Raw genomic sequence first — 19,689 nt, 5'->3', positions numbered from 1 at the left:
ACTCGCTCTGACTATTTTGAATTACTATAAAACATTTCCTAACCGGACAACCTAGGTATGTGTACTTAGTTAATCGCGTTCTACCCACTTCGGTGGAGATACATGCCTCGTGCATATTATTTATTTATTTTATTTCTCATCGTGAATGAGGTGTAAAAATCTATACTTCATCTATGAAAGAGTCTGTTTCGACAAATAGAGGAGGAGGAACAAAAACGGAAAACACCACCAACTGATTCCTCAATACGCTGAAAATGTTCCTCATTACGAGGATGCGACATTTCAAACACATTTTCGAATAAAAAGAGCGAACGTTTGATGTGAATTTTTACCCAATATCGTATCTACAACAACCTTTAACTTGAAAACAAATATGTAAATATTTCTATGAATAACGTGAAAATCAAAATACCGCAAAATAATTCATTTATTCCTCAGATGAAATATTGACACAAGACAATTGCAAAAACAGGATTTTTATGTATTATCACGTTTGTTGATCCACTGTACTGTAAGACTTAAGACTTAATAATCTTTGCCTATTTTTATTTAATTTTTTTACGTTTGATATTGACACAAAAACGCTTGCTATTTGAGTTATGATGCTTGTGTTCTGTAAGGTTACCATTGGGTTTTCTGCTTATCCCCCTTAAGCCTGCAACAATCTACCTTGCTGTCCTTTGTGTTGTTTTACTACATCTCTCTGTTCTCAGGCACTGAAATGATCTTAGTTTCACATGTGCCAACCTCTAGAGCTAATTGTGATTGTCATTTCGTTGTGACAGAAGTAGAATCAATGATGAAGATCTGATAATGGCATAGTTCATTTTTATTTAATTTCTTTACGTTTGATATTGACAAAAAAACAAAACAAAGCTTGCTATTTGAGTTATGATGCTTGTGTTCTGTAATGTTAGGAATTGAACAATGGAGGACCGTCAACAACAAAACATTACAGCTGGAGGGCTTTCTATCCTCGGCGGAGCATTTTTAGCGACAGTGATGGAATCCGTCATCCATACCTCATCTATGAACGAGTCTTTGTTTCGACAAATAGGAGGAACAAAAAACGGAAAACACCTAGGCGTCGTCGACGGATTCCTCACTACGAAAGGGATTATCACCTATAAGGACTTCCCTGAGAGATCCATCCTGAGCGCTGCATTTCCTCATGCCAAACTGCAGCCCTGTTGTCTCTTTCATACACTTCGCAATGATGAAGATCTGATAATGGCATAGTTCATTTTTATTTAATTTCTTTACGTTTGATATTGACACAAAACGCTTGCTATTTGAGTTGATGCTTGTGTTCTGTAATGTTACCATTGGGTTTTCTGCTAATCCCCCTTAAGCCTGCAGCAGATGCTAACAGGATGAAATCGGCGAACCGTTTTTCTTTCACAGGTGTCATCGCACACCAACAATGTCATCAAAAAATGTAACCAGCGCTTGTATATACTCAGAAAATTAAGGTCTTTCAATGTGAACAGAAAGACCATGATACAAATCTACAAGTCATTAATATTGAGTATCGTTTCGTTTGGCATCACAACGTGGTATGGAAGCTGTGGAACAAAAGAAAAATCCAAAATACATAGAACCCTCAGAGAGGCTTCAAAAATAATTAACACAGACCTTAGAAGCCTTGACACAACTTATATTAATGCAGTTGAGAAGAAATCTTTTAACATTATCAACGAAAAGAGGCATCCGCTGAACGAAAAATTCCAACTTCTGCGCTCCGGAAGACGGTATCTAGAAGCAAAATGTCGGACAAATCGACATAAGACAACCTTCATTCCAACCGCCATAAAATTAATTAACAAATCTTCTGTGGAAAAATGAGACAACCAATGAAAATAACGAGAAGCAGTGTCGTGAATCATCATCATCGACATTGCCGCCGTCGTTATCATCATCATCATCATCATCATCATCATCATCATCATCATCATCATCATCATCATTATCGTAGTCATCATCATCATCATCATCATCATCATCATCATCATCATCACAATCATTGCCATCTTCTTCTTAATATAAGACACTATATTTATAATATGGTTATCTGCTGTCCCAGCAAATATATCGTATCGTTCTATCTGTCTGTGTGTGTGTCTGTGTGTATGTATATATGTATGTATGTATGTATGTATGTAAGTATGTATGTATGTATGTATGTATGTATGTATGTATGTATGTATGTATGTATGTATGTATGTATGTATGTATGTATGTATGTATGTATGTATGTATGTATGTATGTATGTATGTATGAATGTAGGCATGCATATACGATGATATGCTGGTTTGTATGTATGTCTGCATGTATGTATGTATGTATGTATGTATGTATGTATGTATGTATATGTGTTTGTATGTACGCTCATTTCTTTTATATACACGTGTAGAAACAATGTGCAAGCGTGTATGTTCGTGTATGGCTGTGTCTGTATTTGTAAATGTGTTGATGTTCATACCATGAACCAAACTGAGCATTGTTTACCTCACATGAATTGCCTTTAATTTGGACAATAAAGATTATTATTATTATTATTATTATTATTATTATTATTATTATTATTATTATTATTATTATCGGATGTATCGATGACATATATATTAATATGCTGGGGAAGACTGGAGAACAGAGGGATGCATACATATGCAGGAAGGGTTTTGCAGCTATGCACCTTCAGGTGGTTTGTGATAGTCGACTCACCATTTTAGATGCTGTTACTGGTTACCCTAACTCTGTTCATGGTGCTAGGGCATACAGAAACAGTCCTTTGGACTCGGGTCTGAAATTGATGCCCAAGGAATATCCTTTAAACTCTGGCAGCTATACCCAGATGATGTTTGTGTTTAGAGTACATACATACAGGTTGCTGAGTACTTTTGTTCTTATTTGCAATATCTTCTGACAGTACGCCTACTATTGATCCCTGTACGGATGCATGCAGCGAGCACCAAGCTATTGCAATTCCTTTGGCTCATTGGCAACACAGGTTGGTTTGTGTTCATTCTTACCTACAGTTCGTCTTGAATTTAAATTCCTAAAGTTTTGTTAATCGTTACTCACTTTTTGTAATAATTAGTTTAACTAGTTTAATATTTTTTAACTTTGAAAAATATTGGTGGAAAATTTGTGGTCTTTGGAATTTCGAGTAGCCTTAACCCTGTCCACCCTGTATTGTGTTTTTTTTTTTTGTTATGAATCACGATTGCCTAAATGGGTAAATTTTAAACATTGACAGAACGATGTGCTTAAAATGAAATCAAAGTGTGTGGCATCTTATTTTGCAGCAGGTTTTCAAAGAGGAGCTTGCTCCTAACCCCCATCTATGAAGGTATGAGTGATTCAAGTTCAGTAATGGATTTCAATTTTACCTCTCTATAGAGAGGCTAAGGACCTCTGCAGGGGGCAGTTTGAATGCTCTGGTAATGATTTAGTTATGACTTGTATGCACTCACTATAAAAATGTAAACATCAATGCTTTCATATTCCAAAAATCCTTTTGTTTTTTCACAGAAACTTTTCGCAGTGTTGTGGACTGCCTAAATGTCAGTAAAAACACTCTGTACAGGAATGTACAGCATGAAGCAAGTGCTCTACTTGACGTCAGAATGTCACCGTAAAGTTTCCCCAACACAGAATCTGAGAGGATGAAATCGGCGAACCGTTTTTCTTTCCCAGGTGCCACCGGATGTATCGATGCGCACATATATTCGTATGATGGGGGAAAACTGGAGAACAGAGGGTTGCATACATATGCAGGAAGGGTTTTGCAGCTATGCACCTTCAGGTGGTTTGTGATAGTCGACTCACCATTTTAGATGCCGTTACTGGTTACCATGGCTCCGTTCATGATGCTAGGGTATACAGAAACAGTCCTTTGGACTCGGGTCTGAAATTGATACCCAAGAATATCATCTGCTGGGGGACTCAGCGTATCCCTTGAATTCTGTTCTTTTGACAAAGAAAATGGTGAATTGACTAGAAGCATGAAAAAGTATAATAAATTTCATAATTCTGAGAGGTCTTTGGTGGAAAGGTGTATTGGTCTCTTAAAAGCGAAATTTAGGAGATTGAGGTACTTTGAAGCTAGAAATGACAGTCACTTGTGTACAGCCATTATTGCTTGCATCGTTGTCCATAACATCATCTTGATGAAAGAGGGTGTTGTGGAGGATGATATTGAGACTGATGTGCTGGGTGATCAAAATGATATACATCTGGAGGAATCAACTGTACAATTAAGTTGCAAGTTCCTTGCAACAGAGGAAGTGCTTGTCAAAACGTTGGAATTTTTCAAAACGATGTCCGACGCATTATTTATACTGGATTTTTTATTTGATGTTCCTCTCAAGCTATTCCACATTGTATAAATTGCGCATTTTAAGCAGTAAATTTTAGAGAAATGTTCGATTTTTACCTGCAATTATTAACCAGAGTTTTAATCATGATGTGTAACACTGCCTATTGTAAGAAGACCAGTCTGAGACGAAAAGGAGGGAGATGCAAACAAGCAAAGGGTTTATCGTTAGTCTTTGAGGTAATGAGTGATAACTAACTCAGTGATAAATTCTACCTTCACTTCACCTCGCTTGAAGGAACCTTAGTACCTTGACATGTCAAAGATTTGTTTCTTCAACGCTTGCAAGTGGGATAAGGTATTCCAACTCTACATCAGAGTTTGCAAGGATGCCAGGAATGTCTCTAAAGACATTCAACTATCACTTCAATTCAGTCTTTCACAAGGTGCAGGATTACACCCAACACACGCTGCAGCAAACGAGGGACAAAGTCATCACCTATTACCCGACATATCATCATCCGGTATAACAGTACTTCCGAGGGACAAAGTCGACACCTATTACCAGACTTATCATCCGGTATTACAGTACTTCCGAGGGACAAAGTCGTCGCCTATTACCCAACATATCGTCCGGTATAACAGTACTTCCGAGGGACAAAGTCGTCACCTATTACCCGACATATCGTCCGGTATAATAGTACTTCCGAGGGACAAAGTCGTCACCTATTACCCGACATATCGTCCGGTATAACAGTACTTCCGAGGGACAAAGTCGTCGCCTATTACCCGACATATCGTCCGGTATAACAGTACTTCCGAGGGACAAAGTCATCGCCTATTACCCGACATATCGTCCGGTATAACAGTACTTCCGAGGGACAAAGTCGTCACCTATTACCTGACTTATCCGGTATTACAGTACTTCGTACGGTACCCTGGACATAGCCATTTACAATGACAGCACCTGGGTCCAATGTGACATACTTCCAAAGTTGACTGGGACAGTCATAGATGCCGAACTGGCTTGACGACCCCATTGTTGGAATCAAGTGACCATCCTGTGACATCCAATCCTCAAATCTTGAGGATGGACACGGGTGATGATAGGCATTTCTACTTAGTTTTGCATATTATTTTTTTTTTAGTCCACGTAAGGGTTTCTGGGATATAGCTAGAGTGGATAGGTTTTATGTAATCGAACATACATTCCACAAATCCACGCTCTTGACTTCCAGATACTGTCTCTATTAGATTGTCCTTTCTCTCAAATTTTCTTTTAAAAAAAATTTCTACTGGTTATATCCCCTGAGCATTTCTTTGAGGTAGAATTATTTTATGCTCTCATTCACCTCAAATGGATTAGAGCTGTGATTGCCACTGTGACTGTTGTAGCCAAGAAATGGTCCGAAGACTTTCCCAACAGAAGTTACAGGAGGAGTTCATTCGAAATGAAGGTACGCCATCATATGTCTCTAGCCATTTCAAGGAGTAGATTGTTTCCGAGGTATCCCCCCCCCCCCCCCCCTTTAATTAAAACAAAAAAAAATTCTGTTACAGTTAAGATTCATTGTATCCAAAGTCCGAAGACTTGCCCAACAGAAGTCACAGGAGGAGTTAATACGAAGTGAAGGTACGCCATCATATGTCTCTAGCCGTTTCAAGGAGTAGATTATTTCCGAGGTATCTCTCCCCCCCCCCCCCCCCCCTTTAATAAAAAAAAAAAAAATTCTGTTACAGTCAAGATTCATTGTATCCAACTGCAAGGACATTTATGTACTTTTCAGTTATATGGTATGGTCTCATTGCTAGAGCATCATGGCAATATTATAAATTTCTACATGAGCATTTGACCTACTTTCTTTTAGATTTAACTATAATTTTCCCTAAGCATTCAGTATGGTTTATATCCAAATGTAGGAAGATGAATTACAGCGCATGTTTACTACATCATTTTCATTGCCTAAGCGCAAGTTACGGCAATATTTTCAATGTCTAGTGTGTGATTTATTTTTCTTTTGCAGGGGGATGAATCACAGTGCATGATTAGGGCAGGTTGTGGCGAAAGTTTAAATTTCTAGTGTGTGTGATTGTTTTTTGCTTTTTAAAATTATTATTATTATTTTAATTGTAATCTGTATTCCCCCCCCCCCCCTCCCTAAATTTTCTGTATGGATATATCAAATTACAGGGGGATGAAATAAATTGCATGTTTACTTTTCGATTTCATTGTCTTTTTACTTTTCGATTTCATTGTCTTAGTGCCAGTTTTCTTCCAGGTTGGACATGCCTTTAATGAAGGTGACAGCGCCCACTCAACTGAGTCAGCCAGTTGTATGTGGACATTTTTACACCACTTCAGTGGGCTGCAACAAGCCGAACAGCATCACATAGTAAAAACAACAGAGGACTTGTTAGACCACAAAGAAATGTCAACAGTTGAATAACTTAGATGTTGATGGGGAAAGAAATCAAGCCAAGTGGATGTCTATTCGATCATACAAAATTGTTTCAATGGAGAAAAATGTCAGACCTGCCAAATTGAAAATTCAAATTTAGTAATTTTTATGTCAATTTTTAGTAATTTGACAAGGAAATTCGTAATTTCTGAAATTGTGTATGAACAACCACAATATTATTATCATTAGTAGTAGTAGTAGTAGTAGTAGTAATATATTGTTGTTGTTGTTCTTCTTCTTATCCTTATCCTTATTATTATTTAAGTATTATTACTAAGAATTAAAAATTCGTAATTTTCCATAAAAATTTGCATTAGTATTTGGCCATGAAATTTGTCTAAAATTCGTAAAATTACGAAAAATTTGTAAGATTCGGCAGGTATGTAATGTAGTGAATATAATAAGATATTCATGCGATGATCAAATAGTTCAGATGAACATAGATAAAAAAGTCGTATCACAGAAGCCGACCAGATCCTTTGTTAATATATTGAATTTCATGAAAACAACTGCAGATAAGTACAAGGACCTGTGCCAAATGAGTGACACGAATCTCAATCGAAGAGCACATCCTGCCTCAATGTTAATCAGTATGAAAGGAAAGGAAAAATGTAATTTTCTTTGTATTACATTTTTGTTGTCTATACCATAAGACATTTATCATCTATATTTTATTATCAAAATAAATCTTACCCTTAAATCGATATAAATTCTCTTTCCTGTCATTAATTCATTTTTTTGCTATGTACACAAATCTACACGTGCTCAGATTTTTGTGCTCTATCTCTCATTTCATAATGCTGTAAACAAAATATTTTATTCTCTGTTGCTTGCTTTTAAAAGAATTAAAGAACCAAGTAGCCCTGGTTTTTAATATTAATTACAATATTAAATTAACACAAGAGACAGTGAGCTTCAAAACCTTGATTTGTCAACTCTTGGTAATGCCCTACCTCAAAACTGTCTTTTATTGTGGATTTGAAACCTCCACAAGTTGATTTTCCCTTTAGACATACCAGAAACATGGAGATTACTCAAACTCAAAGGAAGGAATGAGTTTGTTCCGGTGGACTATTTCAGTCATTTCATTGAATTGGAATACTTACAGAATACCTATTCTTCGCCCATAGAAACAAATTAAAGAATCCCTTTGTGTGTAACATGAATATGGGAAATTCTCAATATGGAGAACAGTCTCCAATATACTTCCAATGTGTTAAAATTCATTAAAGGTTGGACTTTTCTTCAAAACAAAATCGCCCCAGGCAAATCCAAAGCCAATGGTGTTGCCTAATCGACTGTTACGGTTATCGAAAAAACTTCAAGGCAAAATGCCACAAAGCCGAGGAGGATCCTTATATTGGATTTAATAAACCATTGGGACATATTGATCTGATTAATTTAGGAAGGACTCGCATCAAGAAAAGCACTGACAAAAACAAATATACCTATCAGTGATAAAATGAATATGGAAAGGTAAAAGACCTCTCCAATCTGTCCTGTCAGAAATTCGCGATTGCAACTTTGATGCGAATTCGCGTTTTTTGCAACTTTTGCCACTTTTTGGTGCAACTTCATTTTCTGGTGCAACTTTGCGCACTTTTCAGTGCAACTTTCTGACAGGACAGTCCAATGGATCAGTACATGCCGCAATGATCTGAAGAGCTTTGTCGACGGGATATCTATCTACCAACAGGTCACTCACCCATGCCGAACAGGTCAACAGGGAGAAGCCAGACTAAAATTGATCTAATATGAACATAGGTATAAGACAACTGTTGAGTCAGAACCTAGCAGAGCTCACAACGTGGGTGGGGGATGTAATGGACTGACTTATTATTATTATTATTATAGAAAATTAATCGGATTAGAAACAACCTATGTTCCAACATCTGGTAGAAAGAGCTCGTTAAGCAAGGGATCGCAATCAATCTAGGAGAACGTCAATCCTTAATTAAACTAGGAAGGGTCCTATAGAAGAGAAACTAGGGGTAACAAAACACCCAATATTGCATCCAGGGCCAGCAAAGCCATTAGTACTGGCCTCACAAAAGATATGATTATGATTATGTCTCTTCATGAGAAATATCAACCCCTCGCTACACAGAATGTTTCATCAATTTCCAATCCTGAACAATCAAAATTACATTTCTCAAATTAACTATTGCAAATGAGGTTTTATGAGGGAATCTAAAATTTAAAATATTTAATGATTTTATAATAAATTATCCACTTACCCGTATTTTGCTTTCCTGTTATTTCGAACGTTAGAAGTTTTCTTTTAAAGTATACATCTTCCTTATTTTATTACGCCATCAACAGGTGTTCCAAATATTGAACGTTAACAAAAAAGACAATAAAACAATATATGCATTCATCCTAAAAGGAAGCTTGATTCACATCATTTTGGTATGAGCGCAATATACTGATAACGAATGATATCATCAGATGTGACCCTTCGTCTCAAAACACTATTATGTTGGGATGATCCCCATGCTAAAATGTCAAATTAATGCTCAACTAATCAAAAATATGAAATCTTGTTTTATTTTCGTTCTAAAAAGACTGTATTCATTAACTTCTGCTTCTTCTGAGTGTTTTTATAGTGCAATATCCCCTAAACATGCTCAAAGTTTTTTTGTCCAGAGCCAACAGCAACATTTAACATGAAGAATCAGATATGACGCCTGTTAGGCAATATTACAATATTTTGTTTTGTTTTCTAACAGAGACAACAATGTTAATGGCCATGTACTCATTTTACACCTGCGTATGGTGAGAGTGTGAGTAAAGAGCCTTTCCCAGGGACTCAACTATACACCGAGCGAGGCTCAAACCCAAGACCTTCCAATCCGACAGCAAGTGTCATACCACAAGACCACATATTCAATTCAACCCAAGACTGATATTTTTGCCTATATCTTCTATTTTCAACATCGTAGTAATCCCTACATAACACCATTTTCAGGCGATGGGTCACAAATGTTAGAAAATTTAAAAATCTCTCAGCAGAATTATATGGGTTAACATGACAACCTAAGTGATGTCACAGACAGCTTCTGTGTTAAATGATGAAATCCTTGAATGTCCTTCATGAAGAAAAGAAAGCATAGGAGAAATCACAAATGACAAATGAAGGAGGGGAGACAACCCATGCATGTGGTTTCAATATACTTGCAGCAGCATCCCACAAAAATGGTCTCTGTAGGAGAAAAACATAAAAAAAGAGGAAAAACCGTTTTAGAATTTTTGAGACATATTCCCATGGAGTAGCATCCATACAATTTTCTAAATATAACTTTAAAAAAACAGTTTATTAATATTAATCGGTGCTGATGGTGACAAAAAGTGGAAAAAGTTAGGAAAATTTTGAACAATTGCCTTTAAGCGCCATCTTTACAGCACTAACCCCCACTTTTAGAGCAAATGAGACGATAAACTATCATTGATACTCTAACTCCTGAAGAATTGGAAATTGAAAATTATAGGAAAAGCTTTTCTAGAAACTTAAGGAAGAAAGCTGTCATTGTCTATGTGAAAAAAAATAATGCAAGAAAAAAAAAAGAAACAAGAGCAATGATCACTTGCCTATTTGTTCTGTGCGACTCCAATGACAGAATTGAGAATGATGTCTTTGTGGACGACTTTCATGTGTCGGATCAGGGTGATTTCACAAGCATATTTCCGCGCACAGTGACCACAGGTCAGTTGAGAGGTTGGTTTGTGAGCACGACGAATATGACGACCTAAATCACCTGCGAAAGATTATTTTTAAAAAAGTTTTTTGGACATTCTTACAACAGAAACTAAAATAACGTACTTAGAAACAGTGGACTATGAGCCCTTTAATAATAAGACTAGTTTCTTTTAAAAAAAATAATATCTTCCAAAATTCACAGAGTAATAACAAAATGGTGGTGACTTGATTAAATAAACCGCTCTGTTTTTGCCAAGTGAAAATGTGATATGATAGAGGTTGATATAAAATCGTATTCCACCCATAGCTTGATAAGAATTAAAGTATTAAAATATTATTTATTTCTATGACACATTTTGTAAAAATAAAACCTGTTATCCAAACATGATACTCGAGTATAACAAAATGTATCTAAACCCTTAAATACCCTTTAACATTCAATTTGCGTCTAAATCAGTCAAATTTAGATAAAGGGGCAAAACTGTGGATTGAGACAGATTTCTATCACCCTCCCCCCACCCTCTATCCCAATTTTTTTTTTTTTTTTTTTTTTTTTGTTAAATTAAAAAACCAGCTAAAATTGTTAATCAAGCTGTTCAACAGCAATAGAAATGGGTTTTTAAAAATACTGGAAAAGGATCTAATGATTGTAAAAGACAGAAGAATCAACACATTTTCCATATCAATACTACTTTACTTTCTCAGCCCCCCCCCCCCCCCCCCCCCCCCCAACCTATTGTAAGAATAATAAAAATAAAATAACACTTAACATACTTCATACTAATTACATTGAGGGAAAAGTCAAAAAAGAAAACTGAGTATTCACAATATTTCATGAACGGGAACTGATGGGATTTTTTTTTCTTTTATACCTTTATATATATATATATCGTTTTTTAATATCTCCCGCCCCCACTCCCCCCACCAAAATAAAACTGCAATGTGTCATGTACAATAGATTGTTACTTATGTTTTATGAGCATTTTAGGAAAATTGGTCGATTTTAAAGCCCCATTCATTACTGATATGATAAAGAAACTTATTCATTAAAAAAAAATAATTAATGAAAAATGAACTAGGCAAAATTAGCACCAATGATTAAAAAAATAGGGATCCTATGCAAAAAGTGCTGAAAAAGAGACTTGGTAAATTTTTAAAAAACTATTGTGATTTATCAATTCATCAAAGATGAAAAAAGATTTTGAAGATCTCTTACCAGATTGAAAGTATCTTTTATCACACAAATTGCACTTAAAGTTCCTCTCTTTATTGTGGAACCTCATGTGGACAACGAGATCACTGTGTCTGATGTAACCTGAGAAGAAGAAAAACTAAATATTTGTATTCCCTTCGTGCCATCTGTCTGGCCTGTCGATGTTTTTTGTTTTTAAGGGTTTTACGGCGCTTGCAACACAAGGTCATATCAACGCCAGTAAAAAAGAAGAAAATGGGATAGTAAAAAGTTCTAGAATTACAATTAAAAGAAAAGGTGAGACAAAGGGGAATTGGTTCAAATAGGGAACAGATGTAGATTCCAAGAGCACACCATCAAAGTACTTAAGTTTGAGATCACCTAAAAGTCTCATCCAGACACAAGCAAAGGTCCCAACTAAGAGGAATACACTCAAATGTTTATAAATAAAATAAAATATATCATAATATGTAAACTTAACATAATACAATGCATAACAGAGATGATTTCCAAGGAAAACAATATCATCTCCCAAAACTATAACTATACATTCGACTGTTTCCCTCCCAGCCAAGAAACTCCGACAAGGGTCTGGACAAAACTAAGTAATCTCATTCCAAGACAGCGACAGGAAACAAATGGAAAACGGGTATGGGGGGAAAGAAGACACAGCATGTACCTCCCTGCCCACTATGGGAGGTCGGGATCCCCACCCAGGATGTGGAGTACACGTGGCAAAAGATCATTTGTGTTTAACTAGAACTATGGCAAGACAATTAGATAATTGGAAAATAATTTAGAGACTTGCAGCAAAATAAGCTTAAAAAAGAACATTTTGTTACACGAGAGGTGTGTATGATAAATATCTAAACAACGGCATATAAAAAATATTAGAAAAAGACATTCCCCTACAAAATCAAATGGGATTGAACCTAAGACTGATTATTAACTCAATCCTAGAGATTTTTGCTACTTTTCAAAATTGGAAAAAATGTATTTAAAATGGGCATGTACACAGATAGTTTTATTCAACTACCATTAGCATGCAAAAACTAGAAACATTAGCTTTTATACTACGCCTATAATTTGTCTCAGAAAAATGTAATAAATAGGAATGGGGTAAAATTAACCCGGGAAAACTACGGATATAGTCGGTGTTAGGGTTGAGTGAGTTAAGCAGTAAACTGTTGTACCCTGGAAAAAACACATACTTAAAAATTTGGCCAGACAAATCATCCTTTAAACAGCAACCGATTTAAAAGACCCTCATTTAAATTGGCCAGTATTTGTAGGACAAGTCTGGCCAAATTTTTAAATACATGTCATTCCAGAGTAAGGGTGCCCGATAGCTTTGTCGAGCACTCGCTTCACATGGAAACCGACCGAGATCGATCCCAGGAGCAGTTTCTGTTAGATCTGGTGGAAAATACTTTACAATAGACTAGTGTCCTGTCCAAATGATAGCAAGCAATTGCTCGCCCATTTCACACTATGGAGTCCGGAATAAATGCTGGCTCTCTGGATCCAATGGTCCTGTAAGACTACATTTACTTTTTATATTATTTCTATTTTCAATGTCATTAATATATTCTTTTGTTTACCACATTTAAGGATATTTTCTTCTTACTCTCATAAAACATTCTATAACAAATTATTAAAATCAACATTGGGTCACGATAAAAATACAAACAATCTCCACTAACCTTTATTGCATATTTCACAACGGTGAGGTTGTTGATTTGAATGTATCAATAAATGCCTTCTTAAATCACATCTTTGAAGAAATTCTCTACCACACTCTGAACAGGTAAACCGCTTATCATCCTGCAATGCAATAAAATATCCACTAAATTATGATCTTTTATAGATGTACAAATACCATGACATGACCTACCACATCGAGAATAACAACTGCTTCTGGCATAGATCTTGTTTCAGCTGTTGACATGTCTGCCTGTTCTATATGAATGATTCATTTTGCATGATGAACAATAACGCACGCACATTGTCTAATATTAAATTGCCTGGCCCTGTAGATATTTTTTTGCACAGCTTGCAGCTGCAAAATCAGGGAAAATTTTCTGATTTGCACTGCAACCGCAAAATCTGCTGCACGTTTTGCAAATTTTTGACAAACTTTTCTTTTTGCAAAATTTGCATTCCCCGCGTGATGAAGATTGTTATTGTAATTTTGTTTTCCCAACTTTATGCCTATTTCCAAATCAGCATAATTTCTGGCAAAAATAGCCATTTTTTTTGTCCCATAATTTTGCATGATTTTGAGTTTGAAATTGCGTAATTCCGTGGGGATATTTTATTACATGGGATGCAAGTAGTTAGTTGTTAGGTGTGATACAATATTAAGAAACCTGCAAAATTTACTTCTGTTCTGCAAAATTCATCAGTTTCTTTGCAAAAATTTAAAATATACCACTAGACCACATAGCTGCACTCATGACCTAGGTTATTATAAATATGTATAAATATAGAGTGATAAATAATTAACATCTTATCAAGAAGTTTACAAAGAACTATCTTACCGGCTTCAAATCATGAATTTTTCTGTGACGTTTGTAATTTCCCAATCGAGTGAAAGTTGAATTGCATAAATCACATTTCAAAGTCTGGTTATGAGCTGTTTTCCCATGCTTCTTAAGTTCTAATTTAGAGGAAAATTTCTGCTCACAGTCGGCACAAGGAAATGGTAGTTCCTCCGTTAATTGTTCTATATGCATTTCTTTTCCTGGTTGTTCATTAGTTTCATATACTGTTGGTTGCTGTTCACTTGTTTCTAATTCTGAATGTTCTTCGAGATTTTCTCTTACTGCCTGTTCTTTATTTGCGTCTCCTCCAACCGCCTGTGGTATGATGTTAGGGATAATAGACAGGGGTATGTTTCCCAGAATCCAGTCTGTTTGATCGCATTTTACTGACGTACTCAACGGCAGCGTTGGTAGTGTTTTCTGATTAGAATTTATCACTGGTGTGCTTGAAGAAACGACCTGAATGGAAGTTTGCGATGGCGTAACAGTTAAAGACGGCCTCTGCGTGGCACTTTGCAGTGATGGTATCAAACTGAAGTTTTCAATGGAACCGAATTGTTTTAAAGCTATGGATTTTAAGGACTGAATCTGGATGGAGTTCTCAGAGGACTGGGTAAGTAAATCACAAATTAAAGTAGGGTTGACTGTTCCATCTACAATGCTGTCAGTCAACATGAGAGACGGAATGGATGGTATCGATGGTAAAGGTGGTTGTGAAATCAAGTTACCACCAGACACAGTGAGAATTGTATTTGGGTGACTTGTACTACTGCTGCCAATACAAATATCTATTGGAATGCCTGTAGAAGTCACCATTGTTGGTTCAAATCTACTCTTATCACTTGATAATATCAGAGTATCAGAGGCTGCCAATGGTGAATTGTTTTGGGTTGTGACGTCAGATTGACAATTATTGGGTAAAATAATCGTGTCATCTCTTGTTAAACTATTTTCTTTTTTCTCACCTTCTAAACTTTGAAAATCAATATCTTCTTCAGTATCCGTATCTACGTCAATTTCAAGTTGAAACCCATCTGGCGGATTAATTACGTTTTTTGTTTTGCTACGGGTTTCATATCTTCTGGAGGGCACACCACTAATTTTCCGACTTGAAGACGATTGATTGAGGAAAGTATTGATGGATTCATTCATGACTATTTGGTTTTTATTTGTCACGTTTACATTTACAGTTTCTTGTTTGAATAAAGTCATTGTTGGAATACTGTCCAAATCTACACTCTTATTTGATAAAGTCGAAACTAAACTAAACGCCGTTTGTAACGGTCCAATCTCCTGCTTTGCTTCCAGTTGCTCCACTGAACATTTAATTGTCAGAATATCGGATGAAGTGGAGATCAAGGGTTTTGTATCTGCTGAAGCCAATTTTGATTCAGAAGAAGGTAGAATCAGAGTATCCGATGAAAGTAACTTGGGTTGAACATTGACTGGGCTTGAATGACAGATGGGTTTGGATGAAACGCATCCTGTAGTGCTATTACTGCTTTCCTGATTTTTATTAAAATCTTGATTGAGTTGAATGACTTGAGATGAATCAATGCTGTTTGGTATTTGGGCACTCTGGATAAAAATAGGTAAAATCCCAATGACTTGATTCGCAGTGCCAGAGACCGGCAGGGTCATTACATTAGTCGGTATCAGAACATTGTTCGGAGTACAAGTCGCATTTGGTGTCAACAGATTTGCAGCATTGACATTCCCAAGAATGAGTGGCTGGACTGTGGTATTCTGTGCTGGCCCAGAATTCATCTTTATTGTATTTGCGTCAGTCATCTCCAAATTCTACACAAGATTAAAACATTTATTTGCGATAAAACAATGCTGAGATCAATAACTACATTCTCTTATTCAAGTTGCTTGTCTGTATTGTCCAATTGTCTGCCATCAGGTTGATGGAAATATCTGTAAAAATTTAAAAGAATGAAGTAAAAATTATATAGTTAAACTCAACAAATCATATGATATATATGATTGACTTTTTAAAAATACTCATGATTAACTATGTATGCATTTTTATTGATAATAGTAAAAGAGAGTAGAGTGGGGAGGGAGGGGGAGGGGACGGTATCTCAAGAGATTCATACTAACTAGTCCACCAAAACCAATAGGACTATGGGGCCAGAATTTAAGAACGATATTTATCAAGTACAATGGAATAAGAAAAAATTAAACACTTGCAATATCCTTAATAATGTACATATAATATCAATATATGTAGACGAGGCATCTAATGATGTCATAATAAAACACTTTGCACCATTAAAGACATGTCAAATGAAGTTTATTTTTTAACATGAACAGAGACTAGAATTATTCTAGTTATTCACAACGCAAATCTTAATGTTTATTTTACTGCTTTACCTGCCTTTTTACTTTTTAAAAAAATTCAATCAAAGTTAAATTTAAATGGAAAAACACTATTTCATTCTGCAGACATCATTCCAATTACGCTGACATTCCAATACATCAATTCTGTTATTGCATTCATATTAGTAGCAACCACCAGGACGACACGCAGGTCTATTGTGGTAGTGGTAGTGGTAGCTATATAATCATAATATAGCAACAGTACAGTGACACAGTTTCCTTTCTGTTGCTGGTCTAAAATTTTACCAATTTTTCACAAGGATGCGGCTATTCAGACTTGAGTCTGAATAGTCTCCTGTGACTATTCAGACTCAAATTCCAATGCGCATTTGAAATCAACTGATTATTCAGAACCAGTCTGAACAGTCTCCCATAGCAGTATAGTTTTTGCATGTTTGTTTGGTTTTATTGTTTGTTTTGTTTTGTTTCGTGGTTTGTTTATTTTTTAATTTCAATATTGATAATTACATAAAATTAATGCAAATCAAAATTACGATTGTAGTAACTATCTACAAGTAGTCTAAACCTGCTTTATTTGACGAGAAAGACAAAAATCATGGACCAATTGGAAGTCCAGATAGAAATAAAAAGAAAGTTACTCTTCAAAGTTCATAAAAGTCAGTCATAGTAACTGTGGTATAAATAGAAGGCTTTTCTAACAAAATAACACAATGTCCAAATAAAATCAGGACACAAATAAATAATTTTAAAATGACATATTCTGATAGTGTGAGACAAGCAACAATCCCTCTACAAGCCATCCACATTAGGGGTATGAGCTGGGTCTGTGTGATTGTGATATGGGCAAAACAGAATTTATTCTGAACTCTTTATCACTCCCACCCTCTGCTTACTGCTCACATTGTGTCGTCCTCCCCTCTGCGTAAGAATATAGAGTTTGAGTCCGAATAGCCACTTCGTTTTCACAATATCCAACATCACAATTCAATAACACAAGTACTATTATGATGTCATTATGATTCCGTGACCAAAATAATTGAGTGACTGCATCTCATGCCACACATTTTCATTTGTCATTTGTATAAAACTTATTTCATTTATTCATAGGGCTACTCAGCCAACTCCTTCAATTGGAATCAGTATCAGAATTAGACAAAACACAAGTGGACAAGCTGAGGAGATGAGAATTGAGGAGTCGACGAAAGCCTTAAATTGTCATGACTACAAGACACGACTTAACTTCGTTAGAGAATGGTAAAAAAAATCGACGCCACGAATTTGCAAATATATGCAATTATTAAAAAAGCAATGTATTCTTGCTTATTATTTTCTTTTCTTCATCAACACATAACTGATACTCAGAGCTACCGTCAGTACTTGGACTGAATCATTTACTTTTCTTATGAATACAGCGAACTGAAGCCAAATTATCGTGTCACAATTAGCCTATATGTTAACTATTTCAATAAATTAAAAAAAAAAAAAAAAAAAAAAAAAAAAAAAAATTATACAACCTGCTGACAATTCAATAACAAGAGCATTGCGTATTATTGACTTTATGGCAAAGTTCGACATTCGACATAGAATTAATACAAATGGGCGCAAATTGATATTGATATCAGTACTAGTAGTATTGAGTACTTACCTAGACGTCATGAATGTCTTTGTCGTGAATAGATTTTTACATCTCATTCACGATTAAAAATAAAATAAAGGCTAGCACTATTCAGTATCTGATACTGAATAGTGGTTTTGCACTATTCAGTATCTGATACTGAATAGTGGTTTTGCACTATTCAGTATCAGATACTGAATAGCGGTTTTGCACTATTCAGTATCTGACACTGAATAGTGGTTTTGCACTATAATACGGTGTTTTTTTTCCCGAAACCTGACAAAGTTATGGGAAGAGGGCAGCTGTGGGAGTGAATATGGGACTCAGAGAAGTGTACACCAGTGGGGAGTGAACCTGGGACTGGGTTTCGGCGGGTTTTCAAATAAAAAGCAATTACTTTTTTACGAAACACGACGACACCTGGCAATATCCGACAAAGTTATGAGATGTAGGCAGCAGCGTGTGTGTGTGTGTGTGTGTGTGTGTGTGTGTGTGTGTGTGTGTAGGGGGGGGGAGGAGAGGATGAACCTGAGATTCAGGGAAGTGTACACCAGTGGGGAGTGAACCTGGGACTCTGGGTTTTGTAAAAAAGCAATAACAATATGGGGGGGGGGGGGGGGGGGGGGGGGGGGGGAATTACATTTTTACGAAACCCGACAATATGCGGCAAAGTTGTGGAAAGTAGGCAAAGCGTGGGGAGTGAACCTGGGACTCAATGAAGTGTACACCAGTGGGGAGTGAACCTGAGACTATGGTTTTCGGCGGGCTTCAGCTAGTTTCATATAAAAGCAATTAATTTTTTACGAAACCTGACGAAACCTGGCAATATCCGAGAAAATTATGGGTAGTAGGCAACAGTGATGGGGAGTGAACTTGAGATTCGGGGAAGTGCACACTAGTGGGGAGTGAACCTGGGACTGGGTTTCGGCGGGTTTTGAAAAAAAAAGCAATTACTTTTTGTTTACAAAATGCACCAAATCCCAACAAAATGGGGCAAAGTTATGGGAAGTAGGCAAATAATGGGGAGTGAACCTGAGACTAAGGGAAGTGTACACCAGTAGGGAGTGAACCTGAGACTATGGTTTTCGGCGAGTTTCAGCGAGTTTCACATAAAAGCATTCACTTTTTCACGAAACCCGGCAATATCCGACAAAGTTATTGGAAGTAGGCAACAGTGGGGAGTGAACCTGAGACTCAGGGAAGTGTACACCAGTGGGAGTAAACCTGAGACTTTGGTTTTCGGCGGGTTTCAGGGAGTTTCACATAAAAGCAATTACTTTTTTTTAGAAACCCGGCAATATCCGACAAAGTTATGGGAAGTAGGCAACAGTGGGGAGTGAACCTGAGATTCATGGAAGTGCACACCAGTGGGGAGTGAACCTGAGACTCTGGTTTTTGGCGGGTTTCAGCGAGTTTCACATAAAAGCAATTAATTTTTTACGAAACCAGGCAATATCCGACAAAGTTGTGGGAAGTAGGCAACAGTGGGGAGTGAACCTGAGACTCAGGGAAGTGTAC

At 36.4% G+C, this 19,689-nt stretch overlaps 1 protein-coding gene across 3 annotated transcripts; it reads right to left on the bottom strand.

The window, feature by feature from the left end:
* Window positions 1–6,325: 6,325 nt before the first annotated feature.
* LOC144964475 (uncharacterized) lies at window positions 6,326–18,301 on the bottom strand. 3 transcript variants are annotated; one of them, XM_078898821.1, is made up of 6 exons: window positions 18,202–18,301; window positions 14,208–16,130; window positions 13,371–13,491; window positions 11,692–11,790; window positions 10,367–10,533; window positions 6,326–9,980 (listed from the first exon to the last, which is right to left on the bottom strand). In XM_078898821.1, exons 2-5 carry the CDS (start codon window positions 15,999–16,001, stop codon window positions 10,367–10,369), a joined length of 2,181 nt encoding a protein of 726 aa, XP_078754947.1. In that variant the 5' UTR covers window positions 16,002–16,130; window positions 18,202–18,301; the 3' UTR covers window positions 6,326–9,980. The 3 variants fall into 3 exon arrangements, with proteins under 3 accessions (XP_078754947.1, XP_078754946.1, XP_078754948.1); XM_078898820.1 differs by lacking the exon at window positions 18,202–18,301 and adding an exon at window positions 18,071–18,153; XM_078898822.1 differs by lacking the exon at window positions 18,202–18,301 and adding an exon at window positions 17,952–18,020.
* Between the last annotated feature and the right edge of the window lie 1,388 nt (window positions 18,302–19,689).

The sequence above is a fragment of the Berghia stephanieae genome, chromosome 2 (assembly GCF_034508935.2).
Source record: "Berghia stephanieae isolate SIO BIC M18660-M18661 chromosome 2, UCSD_Bste_1.3, whole genome shotgun sequence".
Taxonomy (NCBI): domain Eukaryota; kingdom Metazoa; phylum Mollusca; class Gastropoda; order Nudibranchia; family Aeolidiidae; genus Berghia; species Berghia stephanieae.
The sequence above is the reverse complement of the archived record's forward strand: the minus strand, read 5'-3'. Positions and strand labels throughout refer to the sequence as shown.